Here is a 16,636-nt window from a genome sequence, read left to right as displayed (position 1 = left end):
CGTTTAAGCAGTTGCCAGAATGTAGCTGAGCAGTAAAGTACTATGATAAAGTGGCATCTTGCTGTGTCTCTATTACATCTTCAGCACTAAAATTAAATTACGATCACTCATCAATTCATTTACATGTCGTTTTATGCTAAATCCTTCCATGCTGATGAATGTGCATCTCTGGATCCATTAAGCTAGAGTAAAGTCTCTGCTTTATAATATGACCCTGCTAATTGTTGCATTACCATTTTTATGAGATGCAAAATGTAGCAGGGCCCTATTTCCGAACACATTTTAATGCAGAATTCACATTAGTAAATGCAAGGCTCCTTTGTTGGATCAAACATAACATATTTAGAAATATGCATCCATAATCAAATCATTACATAAATGACCTCTAGTTCTATGATACTGTAAGGCTCCCATCTGCCCAGTGTCATCTTCTCTGAAATGTTGCTGTCTGCACACTCGCACTGCTACATACACGGACACATCTTTCTCCCATTGTAGTCAATTTGGCACTGAGATGGCAAGAGTGCATAGGCCATATATGCACACCTTTTTGTGTTACAAAATGCATGTTGAAAGATCTGCTCGTCTTTTAACCTTGGTCTGGAGAGAAGTCGTACTTTCACTTGAGTTGCCTTGAAACTCGATTTTCTAGGCCTGCAGGTATAATAGGCACAAGTGGTCTACAGGCCAGTATTTCATATTAGTTCTATAAAGGCATTAAAGTATATTGGGATATCTCTGCGGGTGGAAAAACTAAACAGCATTTTTGTAAAATGTAATCCTTTTGTTTCAAGACTACGAATTGAAAATCATTTTAGGAGATATTGCTACACATATATATTTTTTTAAAGAGCTCAAAGTTATTACACTATTTCACTGTCTAGGGCAGTGTATGTCTCCCATGCTAGTATAACACACTGGGAACCTAATGGTTCAAAAAGCTAACTAACCCAACTGCAGAGGTTTGGAAGGATCAATATAGCAGTATTGCATACCGGCGCCATGCTAAAAATGTATTTGTGAATTAAAATGAAAAAAACACATTTCCGTTTGTCATGTGGAATTATAGAGAGATCAGGGGAGTTTAGATATATGCATACAAGATGGAACATGTAATGTAGACTATGAATAGTGTGATAAAAGATGGGGTTGGTGTATCATCAACGCACCGTTGGTTGCAAAATAATACAAAATGAGTTCAAAAGCTCTTTTATTTGTGCTAAGTGACCTCATAGCTATTAACTATACCCTATTCAGCCTTATTTTATGTGTGAATAAAAACATATGTCTGTGCATTGATGTTGTTGACTTTAGGGCTGGTTTTATGGTGTACGTTAACTCCAAGGCTCCATAATAAGGGACGATCGTCTCTTTAGGATAGATGACCCAAATACCTTATGCAATTGCCTCTCCTTGTATCTACCATCTTGTAATGCAAGAACACCAGGCAAATATTTGATCTCAGGTCACTTAAACCACCTCATTTTACAAGCTCTAATGGTACCACCTGTGTTTCTGCACCATTTTTCTACAGAAGAATGCAGATGTAGACTTTTTGCTATTCATCTTATCAAAAACAAGACTATTGTGACACCTGGAATTAGAAATACACAAGTCCACAGCAAGTTAAGTTGAAATATCATCTATAAAATATCGCCTTTTTGATAGTACCAGAGGTCTGAATCACTTTGCTGCCTTTTCCAAGTTTTTTCCACACCTTTCACTCAATAAGACCAGATGTCAGCAATTCATTACTCTTCCAACTGAGTGAGTTAAGAGTGTTTCTCCCGTAAGCACATCAACATCTTTTTCCGTAATGCTGGTTCAGGTGTCCTATAGATAGAAACACTGAATTTCCACTATTAACAAAAGTGGCCACTTCAATTTAGACTATGTTATGCTTCCCTGTTCCCATGATTTCTCCTCTGAGGCTAATTTCTATATCCATTACAAGATCCCACTAGAGCTCTGCCGCAGACACGAGGGACTCTCAAGTCCACCCACTGCAGGTTGGTGAGGACTGATCCCACTGTCATGAATGATGCAGACTGCAGCATGCCTTCTCACTTAAATGGCTAGTGAATGGGCAATATCCTGTTATATGGTCTTTCAATATACAAGATTGCCCCCCTCCAATTCCTTTGAATGACAGTGCCTAAAATCTGACCAACCTTAACCTACAACTCTAGTTGTGTTTGAGATTCACTTTACACCACTCTAGGCAGTCTCACCAGCACCAAGGACATAGACAAAAGCTCTGACAGCCTTCTCTGTCCTGGAAAACAATTTGGCTTGCTTGCACAAGCGCTAGAAAAGTATAGAACTGTTGAAGAAATCAACTATATAAATAGTATAGCTTCCTCTACTTTCCTATTGACCCTGCCTTACTGTTGTATTACCTGTTGTCTTGGATCTATGGCTTACATTTTGAATCGATCATCGCTAGGAAGATATACTCCGCAGCATTAGTGACACAGCATTGCACATAACAGTGACGAAGAACCCCTGTTAGTGCAGAATGCAGCAGTTTTCTGCTCAGCTGAACAAACAACCAGCATTATGCTTACCTGTGAAATGCATTTGTTAACTGTTTTATCTGAGAAATAAGTTAAAATTTGCAATATTAACATTACAATGGATACCCTTGTACAACCCTATTATTTTGCATGTGCAGCAGAAGGCCTTTTTGATAGGTAGAATGAGTGTCTCTTTTTTAGTTAAAAGTCACGGGTTACGTTTGGCTCTGTTTAAGGTCTGCCTTTAGTCAGTTTCCAAAAATATTAAATTATGTGGGCTGTATATTGAACCACCAATGTCCCCACAATGGCAAAATCTCAACATAGCACTACAAATAAACAGTACCAGAGTATGCATATGTTGATATCCTAAGCTTTAGAAGTATTGGTGACCTTGATATTAAAAGAACTGCATAGTTTTAGGTGCACCCTTTTCAGTAGGGACATTCCTTGTTATGGAATGGAAAATCTGTACATATTGGAACTTTACAACAATATTTAATTCATAGCATAGATCTGCCTTGTTTAACATATTTTCTCATGTTGAAAGTGCAATGCAAAAAGTATTGCCATTATCTTTTAATATATTATTACTGAAAAGCTTTTACTGCATTCATAATGAAATTCTTCAGAAGTCTAAGTAAGATATGTAAAAATATGCGGATTTCAGACCTGTGGGGGATTATGCTTGGAATTCAGGCAAAGTGGCTTAACATACGGGTCTACTAATAAGCCAACACTTTGAATTCAAGAATCTAAACTTTAACTCTGCAGCCTTAGGTTGGGGCAGGATTTCTACTTGCAGTAGTGTAGCGAGGTTGTTAAATCTTAATTGCGTTGGCAAGGAGTCTTGCCTGAGGCCCAGGGAGAAAAAAGACGCCGAATAAAGTAGTGCAACATTTAATTGCGCAAGGGCCATAGTGGAATTATATAGGATCAGGTGCTTCATCACTGCCACACTGTCTCTTCCCTCTGTGGGGGTGCCTTTCAGCTTTCTTGTGTTTTTTTAAAGGGAGCAAAGTTCTGCAAATGAGTAGAACAAAACGAGTGTTTCAGGGCTGAGGTGCAATCGGATGACAAAATGGTTATCTCTTCTCAGTTAGCCATCATGCCCCCAAGGAAAATTCTGAATATTTTGAAATATAGTCCACCCTCGAAACGGAGCATTTGTCACCTAGAAACAGACTACGCATAGCTGTACACGTTATGTGTGTTTTTTTCTCAATATAATACTACACAAGACCCTTCCAAATACGATTTGGCAACAACCTGTGCAAATAAATCGTACAGCAACAGATGTTAAAATCATAATGCCGTGTGTAACTTCTTGGGCTGTTTGATAAGTTTGTGTGTGTATGCATCTTTCTAAAGGAATATAGACAGTCTGACATGATGGGCAGAATGTTAAGTATAACAGCTCTCCCATACTTGTTTTGAATTCCCCTTGCAGAGATAAACATTTACCAACAGTCATATAGTTTTTATAGCGATTTCGCCTCATTTGCATAATCTGTAATCAAAATATAAAAATAAAATGTACCCCATAATGGGGCATGAAATACGAACGCAACTGTTGAATACATAAAAAAAGTTCTACAGTTAGCATAACAGTGCTGAATGTTACTAGACATAGCACAACACACAAGCTCAAATGATCGCTCATCAGTGGTATTCACGAATAACTATTTTTATTCCTTGCATACCACAAATTGCATCTTAGAAACATTGCCTGTTACTTTTTAAATTGTTGTTTGTTTCATTCAAATAAGATATTTGCTCAACGTCTAAGTATTTTTCAACTGGAAAAATAGGCGTGCGTCGCCAGCAAAGTGAACATCGCATGAAAACCTCAAATGTAATTGAGTTTTCTTTCATGTATTTAAGCTTTTTAAAATTCATAAAATGTCTCATTATTTTACAGAAATACAAAAGTAGCCCCAAATCCTGTATTCCTTTAGCTCTGCCTCTGATACTAACAAATCGTACATGTTAAAGAATTATAACAGCATACGTTTATGAGGAAACTTTCTGATTCTAGAGCTTACTTACCAGTCACAGAGCTGTCCAGATTGTCCATACTGGAACCTGGCGTATGTTCTAGACCTCTTAGTGGCCTGGTAACCTCTAGGTCTTCCTCTTCAATATCGTCCTCTTCGTCATCTGCAAGGTTGGCTTTCATTTCTGAAAGAAATGCTCCAGAAACGTACCCAAGGGGTGGAACTGGGGCTAGAGGTGGCTGAGAATTACTTTGAATGTGCCTAAAACAGAAAAAAAAACATATGGAGTGGACATCATTCAACACCACTCCACATTCAGAACCAAGGGCCTGATTTAAAGCTTGGCTTATGTGTTACTCTGTCAGAAACATGACAGATGCCCTGTCTGCCTGACAAGTACATTACCTTGGAAAATGATTCACCATAATGTTATCACAGGAAGTGACAGAATATGACCTTTGGCCCTGAATCACCCAGGAATTCACGTCAAAGTACCTCAACCCTGACACCAATAAAAATAAAAAAAATAATAAAAGTAAAAAAATAATAACGTTGCCGAAGTTCCACAATAATGGCAGAATTAAAATAACAGCACAAGGACCCATTTCTATTTTTGGTGTCAACTACGTTAGAGTGCTCACATGATCCTTAAAGGTGGTGGGGCATAATACTAGTCCTGAGTTGTAGGGAGCAAGTGAAGCAAATAAGATAGTCATCTTTGAGCGGTGTTCAAATGGGGTTCCTTACCTCTAGTATGTCACGGCCACCATGTTGTTATGGTTGCTGTCCCTTATTGCAAGAATTACCTCAAATGTGCTATCAACATTTTGCCAAGGGAGCCTGATACACCAAGAGCCTCCTCATGCATACCAGCACCATTACGGTGGCTCCCACAGTCTCACTCATTCACATTCAAATAATCTCACTCATACTTTTTCACTCAATATCACTTATAATCACTCTAGCTCTATCTCATTTTAACTTATTCTCAGTCACAGTTACACTTATTCACATCACTCATTCTCACTCACACACTAACACTCGCTGTCATTGACTCAAGTTCACTTTAACTTTCACCTGCTCACTTAGATACACACACACACACACATCTGCACACTCATACTCTCACACAAATACATCAAACCCACACAAACACATGAAATACATTTACAAGCATTTTTACTTATCTCTGCTGCCAGCACATGTTTTGTTCCAGTTCCTGGTGCTTCTTTTTTATTACACTAATAGAATATAACAAATTATTATTCACTGTTAGTATAATAAAAAATGGGCATCAGAGTAGCCTGCCCCTGTGTTCTTGCCACTGCCACCTTTGAAGCCAGAGGTCGCAAAGAAAGTGGCAGAGGTCGCAAAAGTCAACCCCCCCCCCCCGGGGCCAGAGCTGATCCGTTATATCGTTTGGCACTTGTAATAAGGTGTGCCGGATATCTTTTACGTTTGTGATGGGGTAACCCATCTGCCAAACTTTTATATATGCATTACTATAATGACTTACTACTTTGTGAGAACACAAACACTTTTTGCTATGTGGCTGTTACTACAAGGATGATAGAATATTATGAAATGGGGAGAGGGGTTGAAGAATTATCTGGTGTAATAGTACCTCATTCATTTAAAGTAAATCCTTGCGACTCACTATGTCTTCTATAGCATAACATTATGGCAAGAATATCCTTTCAACATACACAATACAATTTGAAGGCAAATGGGCTTTGTATGCAATTCCTCCCACCCCTGGTTTCACTGATTTGTTAAATTTTTCTAACCCTGGCTTTTGGGCCTTTGCTATGGCTTAAATTGCCAGACAAGTTTGCTAACAATGCAGACCCTGTCAAAGTAGGATGGGCCATGCATGACTAATAATAACTACCGAATTGCAAAGTAATTCTAGAAGTTTAGTCTGTGACATTAAGTTAGGTTCATGATTTATTGGCATGCTTGCCAGCAAGCTATTGTGAGACATAGGAATATTATTTATAGCTTAGATCCTTGTTTTGTTTGTTCATTGACACACTATCATCACATATGTTTGGGCTTAGGAGGACTATGGACCTCTATGCATTTAACGTAGGGAGAATGGGACATCCACAACTCTTTGACCAATGCGAAACCTCCACCAAATTCAAATAGGACAATATGAACAGTGGACAACTTGATTTACTTGCACAGAGCCTATTAAACAATGTGGCAGCCTTGCCACATACTGCTTTGTCTTTCTCTCACTTTATGAGCTCCATAAAAGTCTCATTGTAGAAATCCTGATCTATCAAAACCAGCAGCTACAAAATGATCTCACATCACATACTCAGAGAATTCATAATAAAAAAAACACTAATAAGCAGTAACTCCCACAACACATAAATCGAGACTTTTTAAGTGTGAAGGTTAAAGTTTTGACCCTCGCAAAGTCTCAAATTGTGTCAAATCATTACTCCCCACTCAATTATTGCTGAGCACTTACATTCTGTGTCACTGCCATTTCCCCTGATCTAATTGTTTTGCAGTAGACTTTCATTATGTTATTTCTTTCATTTTTATAAACATAGCACCCCTTATCAATTTGATACATTTTGCAATATTATTCATGCTCAGGTTTTTCTTTACTATAATAAATTCAGTGTGAACAGCTATATTTTTGGGGATAGTTGTTGCTCTCACATCACACAAAATTGTCTGAGGACTACGTCGTGCTCAGAAAATGGTATTAGTGAAAAATATTATATTTACTCCCTACGTCTTCCAAGTTGGACATTGTGGGAGCTTACATATAGGTAACATCAAGGCTGTGCCTTGTCACATTCCCTTTGGCCATTATTGTGTGAGCAATTGCTGTCTTAAACAAAAGTACAGACATGTAAATCAAAATGTGTTAGTCACAAAAGAACAGCTGACAAAACTGATTGTCATTGTTATTGGCTCAGAAAACTTTAAGTTAATATGTATTAGAGCATTTAGGTGATTAGACACCAAAGTGATCATAATAGATCTATTAAAATTGACCAGTCTTGAAACAAAAATGTCTCTGCTTGTCAACCAGATATGAAATTACATATCCATACCCATAACTTGATATGTTCTTTCTACTACAAAGGGATACTTAACATTCTTTTATAATTACAATGATTACATTTTATTACTTATTACAGTGGTGATAATGCACCAACAATATAGGTTCCAAATGGTAAATGAAAACTAAGGGTTTTCCTCTGTGTTTCTGTAGATATTATGTGGAAGGTTGCTAAGGACAATCCACATGGATTACTCCTCCTACCATCTTTGATCGAGTGATAGATGTAATGTAATCACTATTAGTGTTCGCAAACATTACTTTTATTAGCAAAACATTAATAGTTCTGTTATTATTATTTTTTAGTATCCAATATAATTACCAGGCTTGCTTTGCTATATCAAATTGATATGCTCTTGTCAATTCATCAAGGTGGGCCTGAAGCATAGGCTGCATCTCCTCCCGTGGTGAGGGGGTCAACGTTGCTGTAGACTGCTGACCGAATGATACTGCAGGTGAGGAAGCCACCCCACGCACAGGTGGTGTTGGGACTCTCTCGTCATCTTCTTCCAGCTCATCCTCCATACCCTGGTGCAGGTATGTCTGAATTGGCAAAGGTGGACACCAACCATCACTGTCATACCTAAAATCATAAGTTTGCTTGGTTAAAAGTCCATTTATAGATAAAGATCAGAGTTGATATTAATTTTTCCCTTTTGGCATCTTAGGGCTATGTAGAAGTTGGACCAAGATGGACATTTTGCATTTGAAATAAACACTTCTTTGGTGTAATAAATATTAGGCAGAGGTCCACAACACATTTCTTGGGAAATTAACTTTAAGGAGTAGTGTGTGAAATAAATTTATGGAAGCAGTTGATGTTAGATATCATATACATTGATTTTGGATTCCTTAAATCCTGAAGGCCTAGACACGATGTTTAATGAACAGTAGGTTTCATTCTGGTATACATTTGAAAGGGATAGTGACTGTAGTATTGTTGAACCTTTTAACCTCTTCCATGCTTCGGATGGCCTGGAGCCATCCGACGCCATGGTACTTGTGTGCAGTGGATAGCTCCTGGCTGTCTGCGCATACGGCACTGGAAATTCCTTTGGTGTGCACACCAGTGGGATTTCATTTGGATATATTTAGCCTTGGATGCTGGGAAAGAGCTTTCTCGGCAACCAACGCTAAAAATATCCCCACCTTGAAATGACGATTGTTGCACTGTGGGCACCAACGTCATTACAGGGGAAAATTTAAGTAAAATGAGCCAATTGGCTCATTTCCCTTCATTTTCTTCAATGCTCATGGCATATCTTAGCCCCCTGAGCACTAATTTTAATGTGAGAGGTACCGTTGGAAAGAAGGGCATCTCCCCTTTCAAAAGGACCCTTTATCGCGTGGATCCCTGCTTGGGGATCACTCCAAAAGGACAATCCCCAAGCAGGGATTCACTCCACTAGGCCACCAGAGAGGGGGGAGAGCAAGGGCTTTTGCTCACTCTTAACTTTTTTGCATAGCACAATCTTTCTGACACCCACCCCTGATGGCAGATGGTGGCAGAACACCCACAATACACCAGTATTTTTCTTTTTTTATAGAGGGGTGGGAGCTGCCCAGAATGGTAAAGGCAATGCCCCCACCGATACCCCCAAAAGTAGGCACAGTCCTTCTGACCCCTCTGGGAATAGATGGGGGTTATTACTGCCAATCTGCCCCAAGGGTGAGGCAGAAAGACCACTAGGCACCAGAGATTATTTTCTTTTAGGAAGGTCTAGGGATGGGGGCTGTACAGATAGGTACAATCTCTCTTACCCCAAATCTGTCCCCACCCCAACTGAAGGGGGCAACAGTCTTTCTAGCCCCTCTGCCTGAGGACTGACTAAAGCATTTCATCCCAATGGCAAGCAAGAGGACATTTAAGTATTTTGGGTGTTGATTGTACATATAGGCCTGGAAAGCTTAGCTAATTTCCAATATTGTCCCACTTGAAATGGAGAGCGGCTGTACTTTTAGGACTTGGGTACACTGCCACCCAAAGAAACCTGGCTCAGACACTTCTGAAAACTAAACATCTGGGGAAGTCCAGGGTGGTGTGCTTCACATGCACCCCACGCCACTTTTTTTACCCGCAATGCCCTGCAAACCTCCAACTTTGCCTGAAATCACATTTTCCCTACATTTGTGTGATGGACACTTCCAGAATCCACAGAATTCCACAGAAATTCCTACCACCCAGCATTGCCTCATCTATACTGATAAAAACATTTTCCTACTTATGTGGGTGCCCAAAGCAGAGTCAGCCTAAAAACATCAGGAAAAAAAAAAAAAATTCCCTTTCGGACCTGCTTTGGTTGCCCTTCAAATTCTACACATTTTTGTCCCTTCAATGTTGCAGTGCATGTTTTGTCCATGTACATAAGTGAGGTATCATTTTTATGGCTCTCCTTAGAGTCCAGAGCTTTCCATCACAGAAATGTGAGGAAAATCTGTTTTTTAGACATATTTTGAGGTTTGCAAGGGATTTTGGGTAACAGAACCTGGTGAGAGCCACACAAGCCATCCCACCCTGGATTCCCATGTGGGCCCTAGTTATCAGAAATGTACAGTTTTGCCAGGTTTCCTGTTAGACCTGTCAGGACTTGCCATGATATCCCCTACCTTATTGGCTTCTAACCTCCTGTTTATTGATGCTATGCTGATTTAAATTTTTGCTGGCTTTAGAACTCTAGGCGCTTTACCACTGCTGAACAGTGCTAAAGTGCAAGTGATCTCTGTCTAAATGGTATTGGTGATTGGTTTATCCATGATTGGCATTTTTGATTGCCAGTAAGTCCCTAGAAATGTGCAATGTGAATGCCCAGGGCCTGTGAATCAAATGCTACTAGTGGGCCTGCAGCACTGATTGTGCCACTCACATGAGTAGCCAGTAAACACATCTCAGACCGGCCACTGCAGTCTCTGTGTGTACAGTTTAAAACTGGCTTTTCAGCCTGGCAAGTGGACCCATTTGCCAAGCCCAAACATTTGCTTTTACTACATGTAAGCCACCCCTAATGTAAGCCCAAGGAAGCCCTATGGCCTGGGTGCATGGTATTTAAAAGGTAGGACATTTACTGGTGTGTTTTATGTCTTGATAGTGAAATACTGCTAATTTTGTTTTTCAGTATTGCAAGGCATATCTCTCCCATAGGTTAACATAGGGATAGCCTTGAAATATCTTTAAAGTGTCATTCCCCAGCAGGAGCAGATAGAGATCTGGAGTTTGGGGTCTCTGAAGTCACAATTTAAAAACACATCTTTTGGTGAAGTTGTTTTTTACATTGTAAGTTTGAAAATTGAACTTTTAGAAAGTGGACATCAAAGACTTCATCTGCCAGCACCCGGGATTTCTTGCTGAGAGTCCTGACTCGCCAACTGGTGCCAAATCCAGTTCATGGACCTTGGGAGTGCGTTCTGGTGTAACCACGAAGAAACCAAGTACATCAACTCCAGAGCAGCTTCAGAACCAGAGCCACTGTGTTATTGTGCGCCGCTGTCAGCACTGGAGCCCCGGTCCACACTGAATGCAATGACTGCGACTGATGCAGCAGGCCCGCCACAACGCAGTGCCTCCAAAGTCCCACCACAGCATGAGCCCCGAGTGCGTGTTACCGAAGTCCGTGACAGACAACCCTGCCGCAGCACCTGTGGCCCAGTGGTGTGATCGTGACATCAATGCCTCACATCTTGGATTCATCAACCTCGTCGGATCATAAGGGACTGATGCTGCACCACCGATGCTGCACCACCTTCTCTGCAACTGTAAGGAACCAAAGCATCTTCTCCCCGGCAGCATTAATGAACCAACACCGCACCGGCTACAACAATGCCTCACCTCCCGGACTCTGTGCACTGTCTTTGTTTCCTCATTGTTTTCAAAGGTACTGTGCCTGGGGTCTGTGTGACTCCATGATGGGCCCACACTTCTTCGCGAGTGGCGTTGGACTGCTGGGAACGACTCCATCAAGACATCAGGATAGCCTCAGTTGGAGCTATTGTGTTTCTAAGCACTTTACTGAGATATGGGGGGTTATTACAACTTTGGAGGAGGCGTTAATCCATCCCAAAAGTGACGGTAAAGTGACAGATATACCACCAGCCGTATTACGAGTTCCATAGGATATAATGGACTCGTAATACGGCTGGTGGTATATCTGTCACTTTTGGGACAGATTAACACCTCCTCCAAAGTTGTTATAAGACCCCATAATCTTTCAAAATTTGTATCCTTGATTGTATGTGTTGGATTTTTGTTGTTTCGGTCTTGTTTTACTCAGATAAATATTGGCTTTTTCTCTAAACTGGGGTGGAGTATTTCTGTGGTGTTTTCACTGTGTTACTGTGTGTGTGTATACAAATACTTTACTAATTGCTTCTGATAAGCCTGAATGCTTGTGCCAAGCTATTAAGGGGATGAGAAGGGGTTTTCGTAGCGGTGTGACTCCCTTACTGTGACTAGAGTGAGAGTCTGTACTTGTACTTGAACAGGATGCAAACCACTGCCAACTAGAGTGCCAGTTGAGCTAGTGCTCAAATTCCACAGCTAGGCACATTGCAAAAAAAGGGTCATTAGGGGGACGAAGGGCAGGGGGTAGTTAATGTAATGTGCTCAAGTTGAGTTTTGGGCCATTTCCTGTTAGTGGCACTAGGCCTACCCATACAAGTGAGGTATCATTTTTATCAGGGGACTTGGGTGACTGAGTGGAAGGGAATTTGTAGCTCCCCTCAGATTCCAGGATATTTCCATCACAGAAATATGAGGTAAATGTGTATTTTAGTCATATTTTGAGTTTTGCAAGGGATTCTGGGTAACAGAACCTGGTGAGAGACACACAGGTCACTCCATCCATGATTCCAGTGGGTGTCAGTTTTCAAAAAGGTGCCGGCTGAGCTAGGACCTATAATCCACAGCTAGGCACACTGCAAAAAAAGGGTAAACTTTAGGGGGAAAAATGTGATGTCTTCACATTGAGTTTTGGGTGATTTCCTGCTGAGGCACTAGGCCCACCCACACAAGTGAGGTACAATTGTTACGATTGTTATTGGGAGACTTTGGGGAATCCTGGGTGGATTTGCAACTTTCCATCAGAGAAATATGAGGTAAATGTGTTTTTTAGAAAAGATTTTAGTTTTGCAAGGGATTCTGGGTACAAAATGTGGTGAGAGCCACATCAGTCACTGCATCCTGAATTCCCCTGGGTGTCTAGTTTTCAAAAACGTACAGGTTTGCTACATTTCCCTGGGTGCCGACTGAGCTAGGACACAAAATTCACACCTGGGCACATTGCAAAAAAAGGGTCAGGTTTTAGTGGAAAAATATGCTGTGTCCACGTTCCTTTTTGGGCCATTTCTTGTCCCAGGCACCAGGCCTACACACACAAGTCAGGTACCATTTTTATAGGGAGACTTAGGGAACACCAAATGGTAGAACAATTGTTTTCATCTATGGTATTTCTCTGCATGTGTGCCTTCCAAATGTAAGACAGTGTGTAAGAAAGAAGTAATTTTGTGAAATGCCCTCTAGTTCACATACTATTATTGGTATCCCCAAGTTCAGAAATGTGCAAATAACCACAGCTTCTAAACTCCATATCTTGTGCCCATTTAGGAAATACATGTTACCTTGGGACCTATTTTTCACTCTTTATATTTTACCAAATTACTTTTTGTATGTCTGGTACACAATGAAACCCCAATGCAAGGTGCAGCTCAATTATTGGCTCTGGCTACATAGGGTTCTTGGTTAACCAACAAGCCCTATATATCCCTGCAACCAGAATGGTCCAGCGGCCCTAACCATGTATTGCTTTTGAAAATCTGCATAGAAGAAGTTACAGATGAAAATGTAGGCACAAATGGCCATTTTCAACCCATATTCAATCTTTTTTTTATTCATTTCAACTGTTATTTTCTATAATAAAATCCTGAAGGATCTATCCAAGTGACCACTTGCTGAATTTGGAATTTTGTCTACTTGTCAGAAATGTATAGCTTTCAAGGATCCATCATTGGTTTAACACCCATTTCTACCACTAATTGGACAGAGGTTGAAACCACAAAAAATAGGAAAAATGGGCTATGTCCCAGTAAAGTGCTAAAACTGCATGAAACATTTTGGTTTTCTGATTCAAGTCCGTCTGTTCCTGAAAGCTGAGAAGATTGTGATTTTCACACCACAAATCCTTTGTTGATGCCATTTGCAGCGACAAAAAAAGAAGCTGCTTTCTACAGCACTTTCTTCCCATTTTTCACATTTAGCTGCTTTTAGGCTAAATTATTGGTCCCCTTCAGGGGAATCCACAAACCCTGGGCACCTTTGGAATCCCCAAGATGTGCGGACAAAAAGGACACAAATTTGGCAAGAATACCTTATGTGAACAAAACCTTATGGCAGACTAAGGGCAAGCTACCCCAAATAGCCAAAAGAAAGTAGTAGCACGGGGAGGCTTAGCAGCGAAATGGTTAAGCCAAATTAAAGATGTGCACACAAGATTTAATTTTCAGGTCACAGACCTATGGTAATTTTTGAGTACTGATTATGTCTTGTCATCCCTTTCAAGGCTTGATTTTAACGTGTCTTTGTTCTTACTAGAGACATTGTTCAACGTTTGCCTATTATGTGTAGCTTTATTTATCTACATAACACATGAAAAGGCAAAGTGTAACATTCATATTCTCTCTTCTTTACTAATTTACTTTTTGGTTGTTTTCTATTTTAACTATTCTTTTACCTCAGATGCAATGTGTCTTAATATAACCAAATGTATACCATATTACCATATTAATTTTAAATGTAGTTTGCAAACAAACGTTAAAATGGCAATAACTATTTATATCTCTCATTAAATAATGTTTCTCAGACATTGGTCAAGTACACGTTATGTGAATTTGTTAATTTGTGTTCAGTTTCCTATAATTTTGTAAGATGAACCGAAGAAAGATGGGCCCCATTTAGTGTCTATAAACCTATGTATATATAATGAGTATTATTTGAAACACAAATAAAAACTGAGAGTCAACGGTGTGGCACTTAAAAATTAAAGTCTGACTCACTGACTCTTCATGTATAGCCAGTGTTGCCTATGTGACTGAAATAGTTCCTTGCAGCTGAACAACCTATATTTTAAGCTCTGAAGAAGGCAAGCCATGAGCCACCCGGTATCCATGTAACGGTTGCATTACTCAGCATTCAGAATTTAAAAATGTAGAGGAGTAGTACATATAGGGACATATTCGTGAACTTCCAATTGTGAAGGATTACATACTAAAGGGGAGGTTAGCTGCAACATTGTAAAACAATGTACACCACAGACCAAATTTCAAAAAAGTGTCATCATTGCTACATGAACATCAGCTTTTGGGCTCTGACGCTTGAAGCTCAGCTCTCCAACGCCATTGGTAATCAATCACATGCTTCCAAAAAAAAGCAGCTGGGCAGGAAGCGGGCATCTGCCCAGCTTTTTTCCTGAATAAATCTATATCCTTTTGGCATCTTCACCCCTGCTAAACACAAACTAGTGGTGTGAATCACCTCTTCTAGTTAATTAAATAGCCAATGTCAAACCTACTTAGTGACATTGGTAGGCACACCCTCAAGGTGTTATCTTAAAGGAGGACCAGACACACATGTAGGAGTTTCAGGGTGCATACCACTTAACTGTATTGCACAAGTGTTATACTTGAAGCAAAGCAAGTTTGTGAAATATTGTTAAAGGGAAACATTCTGATGACTGTATTTCTCCTGTAAAAATGACATCTTAGTGAAAAAACAACCTCAATAAATATTCTGTTGGCTATAGTGTTCTAGTAAGTCATTCTCTATAAACAATGTCTTACATAATGATGTCATGGTTAAGTTATTGTAACACATTTTATTCTCAACACATGGTGTAGTAAGGACACTATTCTCCTTGGATGACTTATAATTGTTTTGTACTTCAACACATTTCACTGGGCAATGAAACATGAAAATAGGGGTCAACATGATCCATGATTGCTGTTGAAAGGAAACAGCTATGTTGCTTTGGATAAACACAAACTGATACAGTGATAATGCACTTCTTTAAAAATGTCTTGTTTTTGTCAATTTGTGAATGGAAAATACACTAAATCTATGCCATTGAGTTAGCCCATTTTAGTGCAATTGCCTTGGCTGTACTCTACAGTTGAACAAAAGACCTAGGAACCACTTGCCTCCACATACAGAACAAATTAAATGTATGTAATATTGACACCACTGCATCGGTACCCCCCTTTCCAGGTCTCCTCAAACATTTCCATTTGACATCAAATACTGACCATGAAGAAGGAGTCCCAAGACATTTCTGAACAGAATGTGTTCATAACTGTTGCACACAAACAACATTTTCTAAATTTTAAAACAAATAAACATTACACCTGTTCTTGAGTAATCAAAGCAATGTGAATGATTCTTTTATGGGACTACATATTTCAGGTTAGGGAAAATTAATAATGAAACTCAAGAAAGAGAAAATGGTATAGAACAGCATGAATTCCAACCACTTTTATGCAGAAATATCAAGAATATGATACTTAACCTTCACCATATAAACTAGACAGAAAAGTAGCAACTCCATTTTCACATGCAAAAGCATGACAGGTTCCTTTTATGGTTTCATAAATTTAAGCAATGTTTTCAATGGACTGTTGTATCTAGTTCTTGTTTTTACTCAACAACTTTGGGGGGAATCAACTACCCATGAATGTGTGATAACCAATGTTTTCCAAAAACCAGCATGTCACTCTCTTGTATCTTATTTAACCCAGCCATAGCTGATGCCATGCTATCAGGTTCAACTTCAAAATATCAACAAAATCCACACATTCCTCCTCTTTGAAACCAGCAAAATCTGATTTTCTTTCTTTTGTTAAGAGTTAAAATAAACAAAGCAATAGAGTACTGTCGGGATTTCACTGTCCTTATTCCTTTCCATTGACAAGGTTATTCATACTTTCCAAGCACATTTCTTTAAACTGTCAACCAACCACATATCTAATAACTGACATGACATACTTGTGCAAATCAA

At 39.6% G+C, this 16,636-nt stretch overlaps 1 protein-coding gene across 14 annotated transcripts in view; it reads right to left on the bottom strand.

Annotated features, from left to right (window-relative positions):
- Positions 1 to 16,636, bottom strand: part of ROBO2 (roundabout guidance receptor 2) — a 709,977-nt gene that overhangs the window by 32,004 nt on the left and 661,337 nt on the right. For all 14 annotated transcript variants that reach the window (XM_069204134.1, XM_069204124.1, XM_069204131.1 and 11 more), the window contains 2 exons: positions 7,924 to 8,184; positions 4,566 to 4,774 (listed from right to left, as the gene is read on the bottom strand). In XM_069204134.1, coding sequence (XP_069060235.1) covers positions 4,566 to 4,774; positions 7,924 to 8,184 — 470 coding nt within the window. The remainder of the gene's footprint in view (positions 1 to 4,565; positions 4,775 to 7,923; positions 8,185 to 16,636) is intronic.

Source organism: Pleurodeles waltl, chromosome 8, assembly GCF_031143425.1.
Source record: "Pleurodeles waltl isolate 20211129_DDA chromosome 8, aPleWal1.hap1.20221129, whole genome shotgun sequence".
Classification (NCBI taxonomy): domain Eukaryota; kingdom Metazoa; phylum Chordata; class Amphibia; order Caudata; family Salamandridae; genus Pleurodeles; species Pleurodeles waltl.
The sequence above is the reverse complement of the archived record's forward strand: the minus strand, read 5'-3'. Positions and strand labels throughout refer to the sequence as shown.